The sequence below is a fragment of the Microtus pennsylvanicus genome, chromosome 2 (assembly GCF_037038515.1).
Source record: "Microtus pennsylvanicus isolate mMicPen1 chromosome 2, mMicPen1.hap1, whole genome shotgun sequence".
Taxonomy (NCBI): domain Eukaryota; kingdom Metazoa; phylum Chordata; class Mammalia; order Rodentia; family Cricetidae; genus Microtus; species Microtus pennsylvanicus.
Genome location: NC_134580.1, coordinates 138,386,086 through 138,412,581, shown reverse-complemented (window position 1 = coordinate 138,412,581; position 26,496 = coordinate 138,386,086). Strand labels below are relative to the sequence as shown.

The following is a 26,496-nucleotide window of genomic DNA, read 5'->3' as shown; positions in this document are numbered from 1 at the left end:
ATGCTTCTAGAAGAGGGAATTCTAAGCAGTACCTCCCGAAGATGGTCCATTTTACCAAGATGGAGAATGGAGACAGAGGTCCAGAAATATGACCTCATACCCATGCACAGGATTGGTGGTTTGCCTGGATGCTCAGGAAAACCGTAAGAGCAAGACTGGGAGATTGGAAGCAAGTATACCCATGGGGGACGACATGTGGTGGTGCTTTAACAATGAGCACAGGATGGGGGGATAATTTGGTCCAGCAGAGGAGAACCCTGCCTGTGACTCTTGGCCATGATGCTCTGTTTTGGAGATGTCAGGCATTTTCTTTCCCTAGTCACCCTTGTGCTCAGTCAATTGCTCATCCACACACTGACCTACAGGTGGCAAATGGATTTAACATGGCCTTTCTCTCATCAAAACTGATTTAAAGTTTCTGCTAGGGCCCCATTCACCACAGAAACTCGCCATCCAGATGGCAGACCAACTAAATCGTGTGTCTCCATTATGGAGGGAACAGCGCTTTTAGGTACTTATTCTCCAGTTGCGTTTGTCTTCCCTGACCCTTGCAGGCATGGGCTCATGAATGCCCTCTTTCCAGGCTGGCTTTTCACTAAAGATCTGAGGATACAGCAGAAGAAATGTGGCGGTGGTTAGACCTGCACCATCATGTGCTCTCTCAGTCGGAAGCTGGAGTTACAGGCCACTGAAGTGGACTGCTGAAGGCTGTGTTCCAGGGTAGCTGGTGGACCCCACATCTGGAGTTCTGAGCTACAGGATGCAGCCTCTGCAGTGGGACAGCGGGAAACCCCGAGTCCAGCAGTGCTGAGGCAGGGATGGGAGTCTTTACTCCCGTGATGGCTTGTATCCAGGTCACAAAACTGTAGCTTCCTGTGATCGTTCCTCTTCATTATCTGTTTGACTGGATTTAGAATCTCCTAGGAGATACACCTCTGGGCCTCTCTGTAATGGCGTTTCTAGAAGGAGGAACTGAGGAGAGAAGACCCACCCTGAATGCGTGTGAGTGGAGCCATTCGTGGCTGAGGACCTGGACTGACTTAAAAAGAGAAGAAAGGAAGCCAGCGGAGCACCAGCATTTTCTCTCTCTCTGTCTGTCTCTGTCTCTCTCTCTCGATGCAGTATGAGTAGCTGCCTCATGTTCCTGCTGCCATGCATTTCTTCCATAACAGGTCTTAAACCATAAGCCAAAAACGAACCCTTCTTTAAGTTGATTTCTGGGTATTTTATTATAGCAATAAGGAAAAGCAGCTCACTTCCCAGCCTGAAACTTTGGACTTTGATTATTTGAAAAAAAAATTATTTTATATTTGTGAGCACTTTGTCTCAAGGAGCTCATACAAGGGCATCTGACCCCTGGAACTGGAAGTACAGGTGGTTGTGAGTAGACATGTGGGTGCTGGGAACCCAACCCAGGTCCTCTGGAAAAGCAGCCACTTAACTGCTGAGCCATCTCTCCAGTCCCATGGACTTCAACAGTTTAGAGATTACGGTTCCAAGTGGAAGTACATCAATGGTATACCATTGAATTAAACATTCAGAGTGGCCATTTTGGGCTTATACCGTTGGCACTATAGGCAAAAACATGGTCTACTTTCCTGGCTGGGCATATTGGTCCTGACTGGCTACAGGCACACTGGGTTGCTGCTCCACCATGGTGGCACAGAAGATAATGTACGGAAAAGGGACTCCTTCCATATCCAACCATAAAAGACGAACAGAAAACACAGCCACCTAAGGACTGCTTTACACTGGGGTATAAAGTCATTTCCAAATAAGCCACCCCATTAACTGAAGCACTGTTGGAAGCAGTGAACCTGTGGGCAGTGGGAGAGGGAGAAGTCATAAAGACCAATGGTGGCCAGTGGGTTGTTTCAGAAACCGACATGAGGATTTTCTCCCGTGTGTGTGTGTGTGTGTGTGTGTGTGTTGCAGGCTGACTTGGAGGCCGCCAACAGTGACATCTCATTTGTATACTGCACTATGTGAAGGACTGTGACTGCTGGAACTGTAGGAGGCGTGAGTGACATCCAGCCTCCTGCCTCCTCCAGAGACCTGACTGACGGAAGGGCTCCGAGAGTCCCGTTTCAGAGAGAGGAGGAGCATGTCCTGTATCATCATGCCATTTAGCCCACTGGGATCTATATGGTATTGTTCATGAGTAGAACTTTATAGACTGAGAAGGGGCTTCATGGATGTCTAGCTAGACCAGTACGGTAGACAGGGCCAGACAGTTTCTGCATCTACAAAGTCCACCCTTGCCCTGGCTTGACCAGGGCTATTTGTATGTATATGAATGTTTTGCATACTCAGTGCCCACAGCGGTCAGAAGAGGGTTCCAGTCCCTGCAGGTGGAATATGGATTAGTTGTGAGCCGCAATGTGGGTGCTGGGAATTGAACCTGGATCCTCTATAAGGACAAGTATTCTACGCTTTAGGTCATCGCTCCAGATTTTTTGAGACAAGGCCTCAGAAAGCCCTGGTTGGCCTCAGATTCAGTACCTGAGTGACAGTGACCTTGAACTTGATCCTCCTGTCTGCACATCCCAAGTGCTACCACACTATAGGTGTGCATTGCCCGGCCCAGTTTCTGCAGTGCTGAGAAATCAAAGCCAGGGCCGCCCCATGTGTGCTATGTAAGCACTCTGCCAATGGAGCCACATCCCCAGCCCTATATGTTTCTTGTAACCTTTCTGAAAACATGCAAATTCTTATACTTAGTATTATTATTTTTTTTGCAAAATCGATCAAACTATGCTCTCTCTGAAACAAATTATACTCTCAAACTGAGCATTTTAATGTTTCTCCAACTTGGAAATTAAGGTGGGAACATGTGCCCCGGCCAACCTCTAAGAGGACTGTAAACAGATGGATGTGAAAAGACTCTATAAACTGTGAAGTTCTGTGCCCGAATGGAGTAGACTTAAGACCATGTCAGCAGCCTTTGACCATATGTGAGGCTGCGCTCTGTTCTTCCTCAATATCACAGCTGCTGGGACAACAGGCAATTGCCGCCTTCCCAAGCTAACTTGCTCTCCCCAAGAGCTGGATCCAAAACGTCGCACCTTCACCCCCATTCTGACTTTGGAAACGAGAGTTGGGTAGATCACACGCTTTAGAAATGAAAAGCAACTGCTCCTCCTGGATGCTTTATTGGGGGCTCTAAGCATGAGTGGCAGTGACACCCAGACCCTTTCCCAACATGCAAAAGGCACAGGAAAGTGAGACCCGGGGAGGGGCAGTGTGGAGGAGAGACCCCACTGCATGCAGTATGGGGAGTCTCCAAAAAAATGGAAAGGCGGAGGTGGTGAGGGATGCACCCCTGTTCGTGAGCTGAGACCGACCTTAGGAGTGAAGTGTGCATCCCTGCTCGTGAGCTGAGACCAGCCTTGGGAGGGAAGGCCAACATGGCTTTTGCTCTCCTTGAAGGGGGAGAACTCAGCTCAAGGGAGGAGTGGCTGGCTGATGGCTGCTGCTTTCGGGAATTTCTACTTAAGTGCCAAACCGCACCAGGTGACCAATGAGGGAGTGGGTGAAGGGTGTGCCCATGGAGTTAGTTGGTCCCAGCCATAGATGGGTTTTGGGGTGCCACTGCTTGGCTTGAGCCAGTGCTGTCTCACTGAGTCCTTGTCCAGGAGAAGAACGAGACCCCTTTCGATCTTCAGAGGCCTCGCACAGGGACTCTGGCTCTCCAGTCCCAGACAGAGGTACTGGTTAGATGAGTTGAATCTCGGTGTTGGCTTTGTCCTATAGAAGAGGTCCCTGCCAAGAGGGAAGGGGAGGCTGGGGTCAGGCTCTCTGAGTCCCCAGCACCTCCCAGAACCTGGGCCCTGCTGGGTAGAACATCCTGGGACTCACCTCAGATCCTAACCAGTCCCCACAGAAATGTCTTGAGACCTTGAATCAGAAGCAAAGTCATTTGGGTTTCTTTTCTCTCGCTTTCTCTCTCTCTCCTCTGGTAGAGCCGCGGCCTCAAATCACGGCGTTGGCAATGTCTACTTCTAAACTATGAAATGCTGTCACACTGACAATACAATGACTAGAAAGAAGGGGCAGGACGTTCTGTCCAGTGCTCATAGGACAGTGAATTACTGAGAGGGAGTTGGGAAGCACACAGCACAGAGACACCGCCAGTCACACACCAGGCCCCAGCCCAGCTCTAGATGTATTTTTTCTTGAGGTACCAGTAGGCAAAGTAGCCCATCCCACCCAAGGAGCCCATCAGGAAGGATGCCCCAAAGAAGGACGGCGGCTTCCGCTTAACCAGTCGGAATGCATTGGGGATAACAGCCGAGAGCAGTGTGGTGTGGATGTCGCCCAGGACTTTCCGGAAGGCGAAGCGTCTCTGGACCCTCTCAAAGAAAGACTGAAGGTTGGGCCGGCTGCCGTCTTCCCAGTATTTCTTGGACAGTCCCAGGAACTTGAGGCGGTGCAGGGTAGCTCCCAGGAGGACGTCCGCCAGGGTGAAGGCACAGCCACAGAGCCACAGCTCGCATTTCTGCCCTGGAAAGGGAGAGGACACCTGGCACTCAAGCCCTGGCTCTGATCTGCCTGCCAGTGTCTCCAGAGGTCATTCCTTCCCGAGCCTCTTCAGCAGTAGCTGCCATAGCCTTACCTTGCTGCCCTCGCTCTTTAAGTCAACTGACTTGTGAATTGCAAAGATCTACCTCATTTCCTTTCTTTCTTTTTCTTTTTTCCCTCCCTCCCTCCCTTCCTCTCTTTCTTCCTTCCTTCCTCTCTCTCTCTCTCTCTCTCTCTCTCTCTCTCTCTCTCTCTTTCTTTCTTTCTTCCTTTCGTTCTTAGAATAGGTTTCATGTAGCCCAGGCTGGCCTCTAATTCACTATGTAGTGAAGATAACCTTGAACTTATCCTCCTGTCCTCACCCAAGTGTTAGGATTTATAGACTTATACCACCACACCAAGTTTGTGCAGTGCTGAGGGATGGGAATGGGGTAAGGGTGGGAGCAAAACCTAGAATTTTGTGCAAGCTAGGCAAGCTTTCCACCAACTAAATGCCATTCCCCAGCCCTTTCTTTTTCTTTTCTCTTCCTTTTTCTTTTATTTTTAATTTTGGAGACAGGATCTAAAGCCTCAACCTCCAGAGTGCTGGGATTACAGGCCGCAGTACTCCAAACTGTAGATTCACATACCTAGCTGTTGGCGGATAGCTCCACCTAGTGTCCCTTCACATTCCAAATTAAACATGTCCAACAGGGATTCTGGATTGGTGCTCCCAAGCCCACCACACACGCCCCAGTGCCAGAGTGGCTCTCCATCCTTCTATTAGGTACCAGAGCCTTGGCGCCGCCACAAACACTCTCTCCCATTGCTCCCACAGTCGGTGCGCCAGTATGTCTTATTAGCTTGATTTTTAAAATACATCCAGACTCCAGTGTCTGCTTCCACCATCCCAGCCTGAACAACCACTCTCCTACCCACATCCTCATGGTGTTTTAAATAGCTCCCCTTGCCTGGAGTCTACCCTCAGCACAGCAGCCAGAGGGATGCTGTTAAAATCTAAGTGGGAAGCCGGGCGGTGGTGGCACACGCCTTTAATCCCAGCACTTGGGAGGCAGAGGCAGGCGGATCTCTGTGAGTTCGAGACCAGCCTGGTCAAGAGCTAGTTCTAGGACAGGCTCCAAAACCACAGAGAAACCCTGTCTCGAAAAAAAAGCAAAAAAAAAAATCTAAGTGGGATTCTGTCAAAACTGATGCCTCGTGGTCAGAACAGAGCCTTGTGGTACTACCTGTGATGTCTGCCCCACCCCCTTCCTTCTAGGTCTCAGATTCTGCTTCCACCTTGACTCTTTACCCACCAAACTGGTCTCCTTGCAGATGGTCGTGTAAAACCTGCTCTCATCTCAGGGCCTATGCCTTGGCTGTATCCTCTGCCTGGAACAAAAGTGATTGGCTCAACTATCTTCTCCATAGGCCTCTGCTGTCTTTTCAGGGGGCTTCATAGACTGTCAATTTAAAACTGAAGGGCTGGGGGCTGGAGAGATGGCCCAGTGGTTAAAAGCACTGGATGCTCTTGCAGAGGACCCAGGTTCAATTCCCAGCATCCACATGGCAGTTTACACCTGTCTGTAACTTCGGTTCTAGGTGATCTGATGCCAGAACACAGATATTCATGCAGGCAAAACTCCAATGTACATTAAAAAAAACCCTAAATGGCTGGTTCAATTAATAGCATGCACTAGGCCCTGGGTTTGAGCCCCTACCCTGAATAAAATGGACGTGGTAGAACGGGCCTGTAATCCCAGCATCTGAGTGATGGGAGCAGGAGCATCAGAAGTTCAAAGTCATTCTCTGCTGCAAAGTGAGTTCAGAATGAACCTGGGATGTTGGTTAGTGGGGCAGAGTGGTGTGTGTGTGTGGGGGGGGACACCAGGCTAGGTGGGGGCAAAGCTGGGATGTCAGGATCAGAAACCTGCTCTGTAAAAGGGGGGGGCCCTAAGACATCCCCTGCAGGGCCAGGTGAGACCGTGGGTGCTGACAGCAACTATACCATCCTTTCCACACACAGGAGCAACACATGCCACGTGCTGCCCACCCTGGGTACTCTGAATGTCTCTCACGTCACAGGGTCCCAATGATTCTGTCATTCTCTCCACTCTCTATATGGGAGACAGAGGTCCCAGTGCAGAGAGGAACTTGTCAGGGTCAATGCCCCAGCCCTATAACCTAGGTCGGCCTGACTCCCCAGATCCTGACCCTAACCACCTGGAAGGGCTCTGGAATCTCCCAGAGAAAGAGGCAGGAGGATGTTAGAGTGGGCAGGGGAAGCAGGCGGGCAGAGCCCTTTACCCTCATTCTCGAGTTTCCTCTTCTCCAACTCCGCCTCAATCTGGTCAAGCACCATAGCCAGCTCCCCAAGGATCTTCTTCAGATAGCTCACATCATCATGTTCCAGGATCTTGGCCTAGAGGCAGAGCAGGCATCTGCTCAAGCGTGAGCTGGTCTCATGGGAGTCATGACACCTAGAGGTGGAGGAGGATTGTCTACCCTGCCTTCAAATACCCACTCTAGTGTAAGTAGGAGGGAGGGGACATAGGCAGGGTGCTCACCATAGCTGTCCCTGTCTGTGGGAGGGAGGGACATAGGCAGGGCACTCACCATAGCTGTCCCTGTCTGTGGGAGGGAGGGACATAGGCAGGCGTTCACCATAGCTGTCCCTGTCTGTGGGAGGGACATAGGCAGGGCACTCACCGTAGCTGTCCCTGTCTGTGGGAGGGAGGGACATAGGCAGGGCACTCACTGTAGCTGTCCCTATCTGTGGGAGGGAAGGACATAGGCAGGGTGCTCACCATAGCTGTCCCTGTCTGTGGGAGGGAAGGACATAGGCAGGGTGCTCACCATAGCTGTCCCTGTCTGTGGGAGGGAGGGACATACGCAGGGCTCTCACCATAAGCTTCTTCTGCTTGGAAAGGTAGGGCTCAGAGAGCTGTGGTTCCTCCTCATGGTCCAGTTTCATGAGGTCTGTGGTGGCATTGGCTAAATGTCCTGGAACAGAAGAGAAAAGGTCCTGTCTCCCTTCCCACATGACCAGGAGAGGGCCACCTCCCCGGGGTACAAGGGGCTAGTAAACCTTGCTATGGAGGACACTGTAGCTTTGAGGAGGAAGGGGAGGAGGAAGGGGAGGAGAAAGAGGAGCACGAGCAGGAGGAGGAGAAGGAGAAGGAAGAAGAGGAGGAAGAGGAGGAGGTGATGCTGGAGATGTGTAAAACCTGAAACCCAGAGTTGCTCATCTTCCCAGAATTCCCTCCCCGAAATGAAGCCAACCCTGCCTGAAGGTGTCCTCAGAGCCCCTCTCCTCAAATCAGGTCCTGTAGGCTTTTCCTACACATTTACACGCCTTGTTCAGAGCTCTGCATTTACAGGCTTCGTTCAGACCTCCACATTTACACGCCCCATTCAGATCTTCATCTCTCAGCAGACACCTGTAGTCTCTTGCTTGGGTGAGTTTCACAGGGTTTCCTATGTAGCCCTTGCTGACCTAGAACTTGCTGTAGAGACCAGGCTAGCCTCAAGCCTGTGGTGATCCTCCTGCCTCTGTCTTCTAAGCGCTGGACTAGAGGTTTGCATCACCCCAACCTTCTTGCTGTCAACCCAAGGGCTTCTGTGCATACATCCTGCCCCTGCCCCTGTCTACAGCTCATCCTGGGCCCCTCTGGGTAATGTCTCATCTCTCAGCTTGCCTCAGGAACCCTGGGATCCAGCTCTCTCTCAGCTGCTCTGTCTCTCACTGAGCTGCCTCCATAACCCTGTCCCCGCAGGGTACATCTCAGTCACTCAGATCACTGCCTATGCATCAGGCCACTCCAAACCTCTTAGCCCATATCCCATTTTCTCTATTCTCTTTCTTTCCCTATAATTTATTTATTTTGATATATATATATGAGTGTTTCACCTGAATGTGTCTGTGCACATGTGTAATACTCTAAAAGTCCTGAAGAGGGTGTTAGAGCCTTGCAAAAGCAACCTGTGCTCTTACCTGCTGAGCCATCTCTCCAAACCCCATGCCCTCTAATTTTGAAAGTCTCTTTCCTGATCTAGCTGACCTATGAACCTATGACCTTCTATGAAGCGCCCCCTTGTCATTCAGGTCTGACCTCAGAGCCTTTGTTCCATCCTACCCTCTGGCAGACTTCCACCAGGAGATGCAAACCTACCATCTGGGGTTGCCACAGCACAGCCTGCTCATCTGAGGCTTCCGCGAAAAGCGTCCCTCGCACAGCGCAGCGCACAGTCGAATTGTTTGCCAGGTGTGGTAATTTGATGTTGGTGTGCTTATCTACCTCAGGGCTTCTGAGCTCAGGCTGTAGCTAGATAAGACTCACCTCTATTCTCTGAAAGCCTAGCACAGGCCTGGCCCTGAGCAGGACTCACTGAGTGTTGAAGAAAGGAAACGGTGGTCAAGAGTGTGAGAAGCTGCAGCTGTCAGGTGCTCTAGGGTCACCTACCTCCTCTCATGGCCTGATGCAGTCCCAGTAAACACTGCGAGCTCTTCCAGCTCTAGGCTATATTAACGCTCCCCAATGCTTTCTGAATGTGAAGGTCAAGGCAGTCTCTCTCTCCGTGGCTGCCCTTGGGCCTGTCTTTAGACTACGGGGAAGACCTTGGAACACGTCCGCAGTCACTGCAGGCTGACTTTGCTCCTCTGTACTCTTGGAGGTTTCTCTTTTCCCCCTCCCTGTGGGATCCCAGTGCTTCCTCAATGGGGTGAACCCTGGGCCCACTCTGAACCCTGCTGCCTTCCAGGTTCCATGAGATGGCTCAGGACAAGATGGGGGCAGTGCCCACAGTTCACCAGGCCACTCACTTGAATGCTCGCCAGGGCCTCACATCTCCTCTCTCAGGACTCCATCTCTGGGAAGTGCAGAGCTGCTCAGACCAAGGTCCATAGCTGTTTCTCCGTGAAATGAGCCCCTCCTCCAAGCCTGCTCCTCAGAGTCACATGAGACCTGCCCTGCCCCATGCGCCAGCCTGCCCTACCACCCTACCTTTGCCTCTCCATGCGCCGCCCCTGTCCTACCCCACACCCTGACATGATCTTCCCCCTCCTTTTCCCGCTCATTCTTGGATGTTGCCACAATTCCAGGTCTGAGGACCAACATTTTCTGTGACCCTGGGACCTCTGTGTTGTCTTGATCCTAATATTGGAACCACATTTAAAGTTTTTTTTAACTAATTGATTTGTGTACAGGTTATACAGACAGGTTATAAACTCAAGCAAGAGTAAAATATGTGCAATGAATGTAAACCTCTATTCAGGTGTGGCCATGAACACGTCTGTAATCCAAGCTGTAATCCAAGGCAGAAGGATCAGAAGTTCAAGGTCATCTTCAGCTACGTTGTGAGTTTGAGGTCATATTGTCTCAAAAACCCCCAAACAAAACCAACCCATAATTACTTCTCTATCTTCAGACTCTCGGCTCTGCTCGCTGGAGACTAGCACTACTGTAGAAACATCCCTTGCACCAAGAACCCAGGGGCATCCTTTAGTACTTGCTAGAGCAGATGGCACGCTACGTGTTTGGTCCTCTCCTCTTTTTGCCACTCATTAGCATATTTTTAGAACATTCCATGTGCCTATTATTTTTCAGTATAACAGCATCATGCTGAATTTACTCCACCTCCAATTCATAGACACCAAAGTTGTTTCCAATGATGGTTCTCACTACGCTGTGGTGAGAAATTTGTATACACTTCATGGTGTTCAAGTGTTGCCTTGGGGTAATCTTCAAGGCATGAACCTTTTTGGCATTTGGTACCGAGTGCCCTCACCGCCCTCCAACGCTGGCTGTCCAAGTCTCCTTAGCTTGCACTGTCATTACTTGACCTTGTCTTTGCTCCCAGAAACTGTCACCCTGAGGTGGCAGAAGCTGTGTTTATCCTTATCTGTTGGCATCCTCACCCCATTGAAATGGCTGACTGAATGTAGGGGCGGGGGTGGGGGCGGGTAACAGCGTAGAGATAACTCCTGAGTCTTCCTCAAGGGCTGAGTTCACAACCTGATCCTTCCCCGCCTTTGCACGATGGTGGGACAGAGGAGGATGGGAAGGGAAAGGAAGTGACCACTAACTGAGCATCTAGGATCTATTAGAAACGGTCATGGCCCCTCTGCCTTCAGGGCCACCAAACGCTCTAGCAGAGTCTAGAGGCTAATCCCCATGAATAGACTATTGATGGGTTATCTGACTGAATCTAATTTCATTTGTTGATTATGGGCAGGCTGGCAGTTAGGAGAGTACATGGTGACCTTGGATCAGAAAACAGAGACCTACTGGGTGTCTTGCCATGCCTGGTCAGCCTTCTGTGGGAACCTTAACCCTAATGTCACTCAGGGTCCTTGGCTATCCATGTGGGGCCCTTCCCCTTGACCTCAGGTGTCCGCAGCTGGGACTTCCCAAGAGGTCTCCCAGGCCTGAGAGAAGAGCCACAGGTGGGCCATCTGTGCAGTTATCTGAATGGGGTGGCAGGTGGGGGTGGGGTGCACAGGGAGGAAAGACAAGAGGGAGAGAGGGAGGGAGAGGAAGAATGACTAGCGAGACCCAGGGATGGAAGCATGAGGTGAGGAGGGGGACCTTCCTTAAGGAAAGAAGCAGAGGAACGCGAATGGAGGGCCCTGCTGGGCAGCACTCACTGCGGATCTCGGCCGTGGCATACTTGGGGATCATGGAGTCCGTGGTGAGTTCCGGGTGCAGGATGCAGCCGTGGGTGTAGGCGTCCATGGGCAGTGCATCCAGCAGCTCCCGGTACTGCAGCACTCGGGCATGTTGTGGGCTTCCCGCCTCGGGCATCAAAGCCACCACATGCTCTGTGGATACCACCAAGGGCTGGAGCAAGGTCCATGCCAACCATAGGAATCCGGAGCCCCAAATGTCATGCTCGGAAATCCCCTACCTATCCTTCTGGGACTCAGCCACTGGCTGTGAGGAATCCTGATGACCCAGTTGCTACTCTGGGCTTCGCTAGGCTGTCCCTCATGGGTCCAGCACTTCCCGGTGCCAGATAGTAGCCGAGTAGAGGAATGTGCCCAAATGCTGCCCGCTTTTCATGGCTTGAAAAGCTGGATGCTTAGAATTCAAACCTCCTCAACTTGGCAAATATTCACATTTAGACTTCTTTTTTGAAATGGACTCTCAGTATGTATCCCAGACAGTTCTCTAACTGGAGATTCTCATGCCTCCGTCTCCCACAGGGCATACACATGTGCCACCATGCCCAGAAATTTTTCATTCTGTTTTTTAAAAAAGTTGTTTTGAGCATCCAAACTGCCTAGGCTCCCACAAAGCCAGTACGTGCAGTAGGATCAAAAACCCATTGCCATTGGAGGGAAATGGGAGGCGGTGGCGGGGAAGAGACAGAAATCTTTAATAAATAAATAAATTTAAAAAAAGCTGTTTTGAAATTGGATTTCATGGTACACACCTTTAATCCCAGCACCTGGGAGGCAAAGGCAGGGAGATCTCTATGAGTTCCAGGCCAGCCTGGTCTGCATAGTAAGTTCTAGGCCAGATAGAGCCACATAGTGAGACCCTATCTCAAAAAATAAAATGTTGTTTTGAGTTGAGATGGGTCTCATGTAGTCCAGTGTTGCCTCCAACTCAGCTATGTACCTGAGCCTGGCCTTGAACTTCTGGTCCTCCAGCCTTTAACTACACCTTCTAAGTGCTTGAATTACAGGCATGTGCTACCATGTCCTACATGCAAATTCTTGTTATTAAAAATAGTACAAGCCTGGGCTCCTGGCTCACTGTCCCAGATGCCTGAACCCCTGCCACAGGCAGCAGGCACCTGAGCCTTAGAGGCCAAAGGGAAGGAGAGGTAACGGAAGTTCTGGGGTATCTTGTGTGTATCTTCAGGGTTCCAAGTTGCCTGAGAGATTGCCAGTGGGGTTTCTGGGAGTCTGGACCTGGCTATGCTTAGAAGGTTGCAGGGTATGGGATCCTGAGAAATTTGATCCTGTCTATGGGAGCCTGAGGGAATCCTGAGGGCCGGGGCTGAACCTAAACCTGAAAGAGGTTCTGGGGAAGGACGAGGGCAATATCCCAACTGTCCTGGATTGTCTGGGCCATGCCCTTCCCGGGGATGCCAGGAAGAGGTGTGTGGCTCTGGGAGCATCTGAGTCCCGACAGTAGCATGTGATTTCTTGGGGGGAACGCTGAGTCCTGCCCACGACTCAGTGGCTTGCTTAGGTTCAAAGATGGTGTCCGAGACCAAGGGACTGCTGTGGCACACCCCGTCCACTCCCGTGGGACACAGCATACCTCCTGTGAAGGTGCGCTCCACGTAGTCAATGATCTGGTCGTAGTCACTGATAATGTTGTCCCGGTGGATAATGACGGGCACCTCCTCACCCAGGTTGAGCCGCATGAACCAGGGCTCCTTATGCTCGCTCTGCGGCAGGCTGACGTCCCTTTCTTCGCAGGCCAGGCCCTTCTCGGCGATCACCAGCCGCACCTGCAGGCGCCAGGGTCAGAGCGGGGGAAGGCGGGTGGACACAGGGGACACTCTGCCCGGGTGGGGGAGGCGTGCAGGAAAGGAGGTCAGAGGTCACATACAAGAGGGGACACTTGCTTGCAGCCCATTCTTGGGCACTTGGGTAGGGGGCTGTGGCTCAGGGTCAGGTACTTGGGGGCTGGAGAGAAATGAAGCCCTAGGCTGATATATAGGGCCGTGCTGCCTGTCGGCCATGGGGCTATCTTGTCGGGCTGGAGTTCCAGCTGTGCAGATGTGGGCAGACTGCCTAAGCCCCTAGGGCCAAATGAAAGTATTAATAGTTCCAAGTTTGTGTCTAGCACACAGATGGTGCTCAATTCATGTTTATTGTTGCCATGATGCAGACACTCAGGGGTAGATCTGGTCTGGAAATTCACAGAAATTCCAAGTGCCATTATAACCAAGAGCTAAATGTCTCAGTTGATCTGGGGAACAAAGCGAGGTAGAAGAAAATGTGCCCACGTCCACACCGTCAGATACCGTCCCATCTTCATTGCCTGGTGGCATATTGGCAACGATAACCAGAAAGGGCAGAACAAGGGGGCAGCTGAAGCCACAGGAGGGTCAGCATCGTGACCCACGTCACACAGTCACTTAATAGCCAGCTTATAAATTGGATGTAATGGCTCTGGACCAGGGCCCTCTTTCTGAAGATTTCCTCTGGGGAGTTGATGGGGCTAACCTATCTTGAATCTTCCCTTATGTCTCCAGGAGGCCAGTGTGGCTGGGTACACTCCTGGCCCAGGCTGTGCCTGGGAACTGGAAGATGTCTGAAGCTCTTGTAGCCCAGGTGCCCTCACATGTGGGGTGAGACTCAGAAGGAAGATGGTCTTGTCCAACATCGTTGGAAAGGGGATGGTGGCAATCCACTCCTGCCCTCCCGTCTTTTGGTTCCAGTCCAGGGCCAGGAGGCCACCCTCAAGAGAGGCAGAGGCCATTCATCTCCACCCCACCAGAGACAATAAGTCCTGGGCCGAGCACCCCAGCCCCTCCGAGCCTCCAGGTGTTAGAAGAGTGGCCTAGGAGCAGAATCACTGACTCGCTGTGTCTGTTTCTACCCAGAAGGAGGCTTTAAATGCCCCCTTACTCCTGGGAGTCTCCTGCTGTAGGGAGTCCTACTGTGTTCCCTCAGAGGGCTGTGGGAGGAAGCTCTAGTACACTGTAGCGGATGTGTCTTAGATACTGGGATTAGACCAGGTATTCTGGCTAGTGTTTGTCTATTGGACAGAAACTCGGGTCATTTGGGAAGGGGAACTCTCTCTCTCTTTTTTTTTTTTTTTTTTTTTTTTTGGTTTTTTCGAGACAGGGTTTCTCTGTGGTTTTGGAGCCTGTCCTGGAACTAGCTCTTGTAGACCAGGCTGGTCTCGAACTCACAGAGATCCGCCTGCCTCTGCCTCCCGAGTGCTGGGATTAAAGGCGTGTGCCACCACCGCCCGGCTGGGAAGGGGAACTCTCAATTGAGAATCCGAGAAAATGCCTCTGTAAGAACCGGCTGTAAGCAACTCTGTAGCGCATTTTCTTGCTTATGATTGGGGGGAGGGGGACCCACATCCCTGTTATACCCTGACCAGGTGATCTGGATGGTATAAGAAAGCAGGTCAAGCAAGTCATGGGGAGCAAGCCAGTAAGCAGCTCCCCTCTACGGCCTCTGCTCCAGGCCTTGCCTCTAAGGTGCCTCCTTGCTTGCGTTCCTGCCCTGACTTCCGTCAGTGAGGGAGTGGTTGTTACCTGAGAGTTTTAAAGCTGAAATAAACCCTGTCCTCCCAGTTGCCTTTGCTCAATTCTGTTTTCATCACAACAACAGAAAACGAGGATGCCAGGTTTGGGAGACAGACAGACTTGGGACTGAAGCCTCGCCCTGTTGGATGCTTGTGGGATTTGACCACTCTGATCTCTGTGTAGCCCTGGCTGTCCTGGAACTCACTCTGTAGACCGGGCTGGCCTTGAACTCATGGAGATCTGAATGCCTCTGCCTCCTTGGGATTAAAGGTGTGCACCACCACCACCCAGCTGGCCACTCATCTCTGATAGGGTATAGGTTGGTGAGGGTATAGTCTGTAAGGTGTGAACAGAATCCTAACACAGTTAATTCATGGTCCTAATATGGACACACACACACGCACACACACATACACACACACACAAAGACACACACACATGCACACACACACATGCACACACACACACACGCACACACAGACACACACACACTGCACACACACACATGCACACACACAGACACACACACACACAGACACACCGCACACACAGACACACATCACACACACACATACACACACCACACACACATACACACACCACACACACACACATACACACACCACACACACAGACACACACCACACACACAGACACACACCACACACACATACACACACCACACACACACATACATACACCACACACACAGACACACACACGTGCACACACACACAGACACACACACAGACACACACACGTGCACACACACACACAGACACACACACATATCCCACACATGCACATACACAGCGTGTGCGCGCACACACCCACTTGGTACCCTGGAGCCCTTCATGGCCCACACTCACAGCTGTGTGAATACCCTTCCTTCCGTCTGGTGGCTGTGCAAAGAGAGAGGCGATTCGCCCTTGAACTCCCACCACTCACTCACCACCCCTTCATTTGCTCCATTGGCCCCAAGCTACGTCTATAAGGGGTGGCTGACTTCTAGAACTGGGTTAGACATAGGCACCCAGTTCACCTTCCTGGCTCTGCTGGGTGGCCTCAGCTGTCACTGACCCTTTCTGGGCCCCCTTCCCCCTTCTTCTTTTCCCTCCTCCCACCACCTCCCTCTGGGGTAATGGGAGGGGTTTCAGGTTCTGCAGGAGGAACCATTGCAGAGTGAACAGCCTGGGGCAGCATCTGTTTGTTCAAGGAGTGTGGGTGTGTAAGTACGAGTGAGCAGCTGTGTGTGCATGTGTATAGTGTGCTGTGTTAGTGGTGGGGAAGTGTGTGTACTGGGCCTGGTAGTGTGTGTGTGTGTGTGTGTGTGTGTGTGTGTGTACATGTGTGTCTTCATGGGCAGGGTGTGTGCATGTGTATAGTGTGCTTGTGTGAGTGGTGGGGAAGTGTGTGTACTGGGCCTGGTAGTGTGTGTGTGTGTTCATGGGCAGGGTGTGTGTATGAGCCCATGTGTGTCTTGGGGGGGGGATGCTGTACTGTGTAGAAGCCCCTAATCATTGAGGTGGAGCTGGGCAAGAGCAAATACCTGCTCTTCCTATGTATCCCAGTGACCTTCAGCTCTGCCAAGCTGGGGAAGGAGTCTCTGGTTAACCTGGGACTTTCCAGTGACTGGAAAGAAGCCCAAACCAGGCCTTTATCCTTGCCCTTGGCTCTCTGCCCTATCAGGGCACCTTTCCCCAGAAGCCACACTCTGGGCTGTGCCCTGAGGCTCCCTTGAGGGAGTCAGGTATGGGCTTCTGCCTCGGACTATCTTTAGTGACACGGTAGCCCTGCTTGGAGCTGCCTCGGGTCACTCTGGCAGACGGCCGAGGAGACTTTCACCTTTAGCGAAGCTGAAGGCCAGAGTCGTGTGCCATCCTGCAGGGGAGGGAACCCAGGCCCAAGGGAAGGGCACAAAGCCACCACAGCCATTTGTCACTCAGTTTCCTGGAGACTTGGCTAGAGATCCAGGGGATGACCACTCTGTATGATCATCTCTGGGGAAGCTATCTCCTTTGTGGGTACCTGGAAAGTTTCCTGGTGCTATTGGGGTGGTGGTCATTGGGGTGGCTCAGAGTGGGCGGTCATTGCGGTGTCTCACAGTGGGTGGTTGTGATGATCTGGGTTAGCTTTTCTACCCAGTAATACAGTTGCTGTGTGACTTTGTGAAAGCCACTCAGAGTCTCTTAGCCTTATTTATATTTCCAATGTCCCCTCCCTTTAATACTAGTTATGAACAGCTGCCAGCTTACCGAAGTAAATACTTATTTTATTTCGAGACAAGGTCTCTAGCCCAGGCTGGCATCTACCTCCTTAAGATAGCCAGGGATGACCTTGAACTTCCACCCTCAGTGCTGGGGTTACGGGTGTGTGCCACTGCACTACATCAGACACCAATGGCTTACAAACTCATCACTATCCAATACTGTTCATTGAGCACCCACGAGACAGGCCTTGTGCTGAGAGCTGGATTCCCTGCGGTGAACGTAACAGACCCCTGTTCTGCTATGATGCTCCTGCAGGACAGATGAAGGGAAGATGCTAAGACACCAGGGCAGCACCACAGGTACAGCTCCCAACAGGACGGTGTGTCCGGCAGGCCTATGAGGATGGAGCATCTCAAAGAAACTCCAGCAGGGTAATGGGATGGTTCACACGAGGTCCTGGGAAAGGGAGCTCTGCAGGAAGAGCAGCCATCGTAGAGGACGAAGCAAGGCCGTAGGGACATATCTGAATCAATGGGAAGCCTGTGTGGGTGGGTGAGGACTAGGAATCCAGTATAAGAGGAATTAGGTACTGGGGGCTTAACGAAGACTCCCAGACTCAGGCGGGGGGGGGGCATGTGGAAATAAATACGGGGAGTCCATGAAGACAGGAATGACATCTCTTTTCAGTGATGGAAACTACCTGGCTGCTGTCCTCTCTTCAAGGATGTGAGCATAAAGTCTGGTGTGGGCGTGGCTTCACAGTTGTGGTTACTCAAACTATGTATATAGTCACTGGGACTTGAACACGACCTGCTGCCAGATCGTGTTAGATCGTGGGCTAGTGCAGAAAGACACGTCATTCCATAGAACAGTGATATTAAAATATTTCCAGAGCTGACCTTGAAAATGCCTGGTTCACTGTCTGCTCTAATAACCTCAGTGTGGCACATCATTCAGCTGAAAACCCTATGCTGAGAAGGGTCCATGGGCTTTCTGTAACTTCCTCCTCCTGACTCTCCACCAGGTTAGGCCCTTGGGGCCATTGTGAGGATGCTGGGTCTCTCCTGGAGGGAGTCGGGTACTATTGTGGGTGCCGGAGCAGGAGTGTGCTGAGCATGCAGCAGGAGGGTTTGTAGGGAGTGCCCAGGAGTTTGAAGGGCAAGGGGGTTAGTTGCCCCTTATAGTTCTTGCCTGGTGTCAGGACTGGTTCCTGCCAGACCTAAGACTTCTAACCTTGGGAGCTGAAGGCTGGGATACAGGCATTTTTTTTTGAGACAAAGTTTCACTGTGTATCCCTGACTGCCCTGGAACTCACTCTGTAGACCAGGCTGGCCTTGAGCTCAGAGATCTGCCTACTTCTGTCTCCTGAGTGCAGGGATTAAAGGCGTGTGCCACCACCACCTGGCGATACAGGTTTGTTATGGGTGCAGCCAGGACAGTGGCAGGACCCATAAGGATGGAGAAGAGGAATTTTGAATCAGGTATGTTGTGGGGGTCAGGATGGCTTGAGATGCACTTTCATAGAAACAGTAAAATCATCACCAGGCCACTCTCTTACTCCCTTCTGCTGTGCCAGGTGCGGTACTGAGAGCCTTTTGTGAACTAAACCACATGCTTCCTACAGATACTCAGGGATGTGGTACTAGTACCCATGAATAACCCAGCACTGTCAATATACAAACTTTACAAAAGGAAACAAGTCTAGAGACTATGAGTGACCTGGCAAAGCTTCTCAGTAGCAAGTAGCGTAGTTCTTAAAAAAGAAAATGGCAGGTATAAGGACAGTGTGATTTGTGTACACACACACACGTGTGTGTGTGTGTGTGTGTGTGTGTGTGTGTGTGTGTGTGTGTGTGTAGAAGGCAGAGGCTACTGAGGAGAGAAAAGCTGTTCTTTCTACACGGGAAAGGAGGGATCCTGGCAGGTTGTAGCTTCTATTTTTTTTTCTATTGAAACTGAGGACCAGAGAGGACCAAGGGCATTTCCAGTTAGTGAAACTGTGGTCCTCTGACTCCCTGGTTTTTGCCCCTCTCAGCCTCCCTCCTGTTTTGCCAGGCAGAGGAAGCTGGAGAAGGAGCATCCTTAGGAGACATGCTCACATTCCCCATATGTAGTCACAGCTTCTCCCAAGCCCCTTGGCCTCCAACCATCACTCATGACAGTGCCTGAATATTCCCTGTCGGCGTGCAGCTGAGTAAGGCAGGCGCTCCATGTGCAACCATGCATAACATCGTTCAGTCTTCACACCCTCATACAGAGGTGCTATTGTTGCCCACAGAAGACCAAACAAATTGAAACCCAGAGAGGTTATGACACCCACAGGGCCATGTGGCTGAGGGGTACAAGGACCTCGAATCTGGCATGGTAGTCAAGGATGACAAAGTCCTTGGCACATGCTATCTAGGTGATGCCCAGAAGTCCATGCACTGCTCCCCTCTTTTTTTTTCAAGATAGGGTTTCTCTGTAGCTTTGGTGCTTGTCCTGGAACTAGCTCTTGTAGCCCAGGCTGGCCTCGAACTCGAGATCCTCCTGCCTCTGCCTCCTTCAGCAAATCCTATCGGCATGCTCCACCACAAGTGGCCTGCCCCCTTTCAATGACTTTTACTCCCAGTTTACCAAATGCATAACTGAGATAGCAGAGGCAAAGTAATGCATACTAATTATCCTGCTAGTCATGGGTAGTCTAGCTGCCTGGCCCAGAGTCTATGCTTCCGGCTCCTACATGGTCTTGCTGCCCTTGGCATTTGCTACAGTCCCCAGTGCCCACAGGGGTTGCGATCACTCTCTGAAGTAGGCCATTTCTGCAAGTAACAGCTCGGTACCCCCAAGGACAGCTTTCCCAGAGGCACCTGTGGGGAGAGTCTGTTGCAAGCATGGCTTCAGGGCCAAAGGGATCCTCCTGCTGAGTTCCTACTGCACAGCAGACCCTTAACACACACTTGTGTCCCGGAAATCCTCCAGGAAATCTACGGGAGCTAGAGGGGGCGTCCTGCTTGCGGGCGAGGGTGTTGGATCACAGTCAGGGGAAGTGACTTGCCCAGAGTCACTCAGTGGGTGAGCGGCTGAGAGATGAACCAGCGTATGACTGTCAAGCCCATCCTCTTACTGTGTGCTGCTTTCACGCTGTGATGCCTCTACCCTGGCAAAGGAGGGGGATGCCTAGGTTAGCTTGAAAGACACTTAGCCTAAAGGAATGCTGATGTGAGCAGTCCCTTCCCTAATTGCAGCCCACCTATGCCCCGTGCTCAGTCCCGAATAGTGAGGGAAGAGCAGGAGACCCTCTCAAGGAGCAGAAGGGGGATGCTTCTCCCAGCCCCACATTGTGTCCCAGTCATCAAGGCCTGCTTCCTGAAGGTCTGACTTGGGGAGGTTCTGGGATCTGGAGGTCAGTCTGACCTGTCTCCCAATCCCTAGTGCCGTCTACAACCCAGGACATGCTCAGCAAGCAAGTAGGTGCTCGGTAAGCACATGCAAAATGCATGGACAGGTCTTGCAATGACCTTGGCTAACTTTGACTTTTCTTTATCTAGTATTATTTTATTTTTCTTCAATGTCCAGAACCTCATGCCTGCTAAGCACAAGCCCTACCACGGAGCTGACCCCCATCTCATTTCCTCACACTTTCATGAATCCTCTCAGCCTTATTAGCAGAGCCTGCATCCCTCCCCAGACAGCAACATCAACACTGTGCAGTCTTACTTCATCTTCACAGTAGCCCTCTGCAGAAGCAGCCACGTGCATCCCATTTTACAGAGCAGAACACTGAGTATTTGGAGAGGCAAACAGGGGCATTCAAAGTCCATGGTGGGCCAGCGAAGATCGCTTTCTCACTAGACTCTGCCTGGCCTCAGACTCTAAAATGAGTGACCAAGCAGTGATGAGTGGCCCAACCTTCTCCGCATCACCTCTGTGGGCCTCTAGACCAACCAAGCCATCGGGGCCAGAATCAAGCAGGCTATGTCTTACCAAGATCACGAAGTGACTTCAAAGCTCAGTGGGGTGTGAGTAGAGCCAGCCCGGAATACTGTTGTGTCACCCCTTAAACAGCCCTACCAGCAACTCTACCGAGGGGCTCAAGTTCCTGGTGGCCATAATTACCGCTATCACTATCCCATTTTCCAGGTTATAAAACTGAGTCTGGGCCAAAACACAAATCCAAGTCTTGTTTCCAAAGCACTTATCTTCAGCAACCCCCCCCCCCACCCCATGTGTAAAATAAACGTATGGAATGAGAAGGAGAGGGAAGAGCTGGGTAGTCAGATTACAGCTCTACCTTGGCCCTAGCGGGACCCTGCTTTGGGCTCTGGCCATGGTGCTGAACCCACAGGCTACAGGCTGTACTGCTCCTCAGGGTGAAGAACTGAGTCCCTGGGAGGCAGCTGGGACCGCCGTGTCTGGACTCACTCCCACAAAGCGGGAAACCCAATGATAGCACTAGGGTGTACTTTCGACTGCTCCGACCTCAGCAAGTCGGGAAAGGGTCGAAGGGACTGGAGTCAGTCTGTGCCTTTAAGAGCAAAACACAGGTCTGATGGGCAAGCCAGCTGCTCTGAGGAGATGGATTAACTCCTTCCTTCTCAGCTCAAGAGAAAAGGGTGACGGTCTAGGGACAGACTTTCCTAGCCTCAGACTGAAGAAGACCCCCGCCAGAACCGAGGACCTGGGAGCTATGCGCTGGGGGCTCACGGCGTCTGGAACAGCGGGTGGGAGAGAAGGCTGGCCCAAAGTGAGGCTTCCTCGGTTCAGCCCCATCAGGCCGTCTGCCGGCAGGGCCGGTCTGTCCCCGGCCTTTGTCTCTGTTTAGGTGTCCCCAGGAGGGAACGAGGCCTAAGGAGATGCTCCTGGAATTGGGGCTGGGCTCTGCGGCCGGGCAGGACAGTCCCCCGTGCCACCTGCCCCTCGCGGCGGTCCCCTCCCAGCCTCCAGTCCGCACCCTGCGCCCCCTCTACCTTCTGCGAACTGAAGGACTGGGTCCAGTGGTACAGAACCAGGCTCTCCTTGGGCCAATGGGCGGGGCTGGACGCCTCGGGCGCGTCGGGGGCCTCCACCGGCTTGGCTGCATCGCTTTCCAGCGCCGAGATGGGCCACCAGCTGCAGTTGGTGGGGGTCAGGTTGTTGGGGGTCGCCATGACAGCCCGCGATCGGAGGAGGAAGAAGGCGGCTCGGCGGCGGCTCGCTGGCGCCCAGCATCACATGGCCTCACCGAGCCTGCCCCTCTCCCTCCTCCCCCTCCCCGCGATGTCATTACTCACTGGGTGCAGGGGGAGGGGCAAGGGGATCCCGGGGCTCTTTCCTCCTCCTCTCAGCTGTAGGTCCTCCCCGAGGGCCCCAGGGAGGGAAGGATGCGGGAAACAGGGGCGAGTGGGCCGTACCCCCAGAGTACTCAGCTGGCCAGTCATCTGCCAAAGACCCTACCATCATAACACATCTCAATCTTGCGAAAGTGCCTCTTAGTTTAGATAAATGGCAATATAGAGGTCCATGTAACCCTTTTCACAAGTAGTGTTTGAAGATAGCTCTATTTGAAACTGCCGTTTTCTGACTTAGCCCTCCTAAAGAGCTTCCAACAGCAGAAGGGATGAACTGCAATCTATTAACCACATGGTTGCTTACTCTCTACCCAGACACCGCACTAAGGGTTTTACAGTTGTCCAACCTTTTGGCCTGTTTTACAGAGAAAGAAAGGAAGGCTCTGAGAAGTGACCTTGCTCAAGGTGGCTGAGCTGCTAACTGGTGGAGCAGAGATTCAAACTCGGGCTGGCTGTATGACGGACAGGACCAACTGGTGATTTAGCAGCCCTGCAAGCAGCAACTCAATCCTGTTAAAGAATCATGTTTTTCAGCTGTGTGGACGTGATGAGAAGGGAGAGGTGTCATTAGTGTCATCCTAGATCACACCTTTACCCCAGAAGATGTAGCCAGGTAGGAGTCTACTTTGTGTTTCTTTTGTGAGCATCTTGAATGTTATTTGGAACTTTCTGTAAAGTTCCTTTAGTGCACCCATGCTTCTCTTGGAGAATCTTTTATCTTTTTTTTTTTAATATTTATTTATTTGCTTATTATGTATACAGTATTCTTCCTGCAGGCCTCATTACAGATGGTTGTGAGCCACCATGTGGTTGCTGGGAATTGAACTCAGGACCTTTGGAAGAGCAGGCAATGCTCTTAACCACTGAGCCATCTCTCCAGCCCCTTTTATCTTTTTTTTTAAAGATTTATTTATTTATTTTTATGTGCATGGGTGTTTTTGTATATATATGTGTGTGTGTGTGTGTGTGTGTGTGTGTGTGTGTACTATATGCATGCCTGGTACCATATTACTATATGACACCAGAAGCGGGTATCGGATCCCCTGGAACTGAAGTTACAGATGTGAGCTGCCATGTGGGTTTGAACACCAGTCCTCTGGAAGAATAGCCAGTGCTCTTAAGTGCTGAGCCATCTCTTCAGTCCCAGAATGTTATGTCTTAGCTTACCTTTGAGAAGTGGACCCTAAGACAGTAGGTGAAAATGCAGTTGTTGGCCCCTTAAGGAGGAGAAATTCCCAGACATATATCCTTGGGCAATGCCTGCAAATATCACAGAGTGAACTTACATAAACCAGTTGTACTGAGAACCACTGTCTCTTGAGTCCCATTGTCAGACCCTGCTCTTAAGAGTTGATATAACTAGAAGAGTAGCCTCTTGGTTTGCTACTCTGGACTCCTGGGTACATCACCTCACAGTGCGGCTTCCATTTTTCCCTTTATGCTGTGACTGCCAGGAAGCTAGGAGCTGCTTTTTCTAAGTCTCATTGTCACACTAGCCTCCCTGTTCTGGAAATTCTTTGTCATGTTCTATGGGTTTTTTTTTCTTCTTCTTTCTCTTTAGAGTGTTTTGTTCACAGTTTGGTTTTGCAAAGAAAGATTACTAGTCAGAGTTCTCTAGAGGGACAGAACTGACAGAAGGAATATATGTCTCAAAGGGGTTTTTGTTAGATTACTGTACGTGGACAGGCTGAGTAGTCTGGTATGCTGGAGAGCCCAGGAGCCCAGACGCTGCTTAGTCTGTGAGGCTGGATGTTTTAGCAGTTCTGACTTGGTGATGAAGGCCTGAAGGAGTCCTGGAGAACCTCTGGTCTTTATGTTAGAAGGCCAAAGAAGCTGGGTTCTGATACCAGTGAACGGCGGGACGTTGGCGGCGGCAGCAGCAGCAGCAGCAGCAGTACCTGCAGCAGCAGAGTAGATGCACTCTCCAGTAGGGCACAAAGACTGACAGAGGAAAAGCAGCATTTCCTTTCCTTTAGATCCCTTTATTCTGGGCCATCGACAGAAGGTACGTACCTATGGTAAGGGAGGGGTAGTCTCTCTCCTTCAGTTAGTCAGAAAAGCAAAACAGCCAGCCACTGGCCCTTACCTCTATCTCAGTCTAAAATGGCAATCCTGCCTCCAGGAATCGCAGAATGAGACTGTGTGGGTGCAGAAAGCAAGCCGCAGGTGGATGGGTAGGGTGTTTTGCCTGCATGTATGTCTGTATGCCATTTATGTGACTGATGGCCAGAAGAGGGTGTTCGATCTCCTGGGAACTAGAGTTACAGATGATTGTGAACTGCCACGTTGGAAACGGAACCTGGGTCTTCGGCAAGAGCAGCAAGTATTCTTAACCACTGAGGCAGCTCTCCAGCTCCCTATTTGATTCTGAAACAGGGTCTTATTCTCTGTAGCCCAGTCTGGCCGGGAACTCTCAGTAGTCTTCCTGCCTCGGCTTCCTAAATGCTGGGATGACAGGTGTGAGCCAGCACAGCCAGCTTAGACTGCGTATCTGGCATAGGCTGTTATATGTGTGCTCATGTTTACATGTGAATGCCTTTCCTCCCTCTCTCCCTCCCTCCCTCCTTCCCTTCCTTTGAGATGGAGGCTCCCTCTGGCCTAAGCTAGAACTTTTGGCAGTTATCTCGTCTCAGTCTCCCTACTGCTGGAGTTACAGGGAGAGTTACTGTGACCAGCTTTAAAACAAGGAATTTTCTTACATTAAACACAATTTTAATGCTAAAAAAAACTTCTTAGTAGGCTCCTAATAATTAGCCCCTGTTCAGATTTCTTCAGTGTTGCTAGTTTAACAAGGATTAATCAAGGACAACCCAACAAATTTTATTTCTCCGTGTGTCTTTTACATCTAGGCTGATCTTTGTTCTCTTTTCCTCATGATATCAACTCATGGGGAAGATTGGCCCAATTGTCTTGTAGAATATCTACTCTGAAGTTGTCAGACTGACACACAGTGATGCCCTTCAGCTTCTTGGACTCTCTCTTCTCTCTCTCTCTCTCTCTCTCTCTCTCTCTCTCTCTCTCTCTCCATCCTTTCTTTGAAGTGCTAGGGATGGAACCTGGGAGTCTCATGTATCCAAGGCAAATGTTCCAGGCCAGTCCCTGTATTTCTTTTTCTTTTTTTTTTTTTAAGGTGGGACCTCACTATTTAGCCCATGACTGGCCTGGAACTTACTATGTAGACCATGCTAACTTCAAACTCACAGGCATCTGCCTGATTCTGCCTCCTGGGATTAAATGCATTGGCCACCATGCCCTGCTAGCTCTGTATTTTAAAAAACTAGTTAGCCTAGTCAACTAGAATTTAATTCTTATTTCTGGTTGGGGCTATGGGTTCCACGTTTTCTCAGATTACAGTCACAGTGTCTGTAATTATTCCACTATTAATGAGGCCAGGTTTAACAATCCTAGCACAGTGTGATAAGTGCTGTTACAAGGACAAAGAAGGGATTGAGCGACATCAGGGAAAAGCAAACCGAGGAAGTCCCCCATGCTTACCTATGGGGAGAATATTTAATTTATAAAATTTATGAATTTCTCAATAAATCTAGTTTGTTTTGGAGATAGGATTTCACTGCACGTCCCTAACTGGCCTGGAACTCACAATATAGACCAGGCTGACCTTGAACTGATAGATTCTGCATAGACGTGCCCAGAGGCTTGTCTCCCGAGAGATTCCAGATCCCATCAGGTTGACACACAGCCTCTGTTTATCCTATGCTCTGTGAAGACTGATGTCCGATTGTGAGGTACCGCCATGGTCTGCCTGGGAATGGCATGTCATATGCTTCCTTCCTACAATTCCATGAAATCTGAATCCCAAAACTCAACCCAGAAAAGATACAGAGAATGAGCTGAGTCCTCTAGGAAACGAATTTGGCAGGATGTAAGGAAAGTCTGTTGAAGGTGTCTGACAACTGAAGGGTTCATCCTGGAAATCATTGGTTAATTCCCAACTCAGCCTTATCTTAGACCAGATGGAACCAAACCGCAGGCCAGCCAGACTCCCAGGAGGACAGCCATACAACAGAGAGAGAGAGAGAGAGAGAGAGAGAGAGAGAGAGAGAGAGAGAGAGAGAGAGAGCCATACGACAGAGACAGAGAGAGACAGAGAGAGAGAGAGAGAGAGAGAGAGAGAGAGAGAGAGAGAGAGAGAGAACGGCTCTGTTCTAAGGCAAAGGCACACACGCTCTTACTGGAAGGACGGTGTTAGGTCTTCCAACTAGAGCTGTCCCCACCCCTCCCGCAAACCTGTG

General features: G+C 51.0%; 1 protein-coding gene across 1 annotated transcript; it reads right to left on the bottom strand.

Moving 5' to 3' along the window:
• Nucleotides 1–3,120: 3,120 nt before the first annotated feature.
• On the bottom strand, nt 3,121–22,254 carry Gdap1l1 (ganglioside induced differentiation associated protein 1 like 1). Its single transcript, XM_075962969.1, has 7 exons — nt 21,884–22,254; nt 12,774–12,966; nt 11,147–11,320; nt 7,406–7,503; nt 6,808–6,922; nt 3,859–4,503; nt 3,121–3,762 (listed from the first exon to the last, which is right to left on the bottom strand). Exons 1-6 carry the CDS (start codon nt 22,061–22,063, stop codon nt 4,160–4,162), a joined length of 1,104 nt encoding a protein of 367 aa, XP_075819084.1. The 5' UTR covers nt 22,064–22,254; the 3' UTR covers nt 3,121–3,762; nt 3,859–4,159.
• Between the last annotated feature and the right edge of the window lie 4,242 nt (nt 22,255–26,496).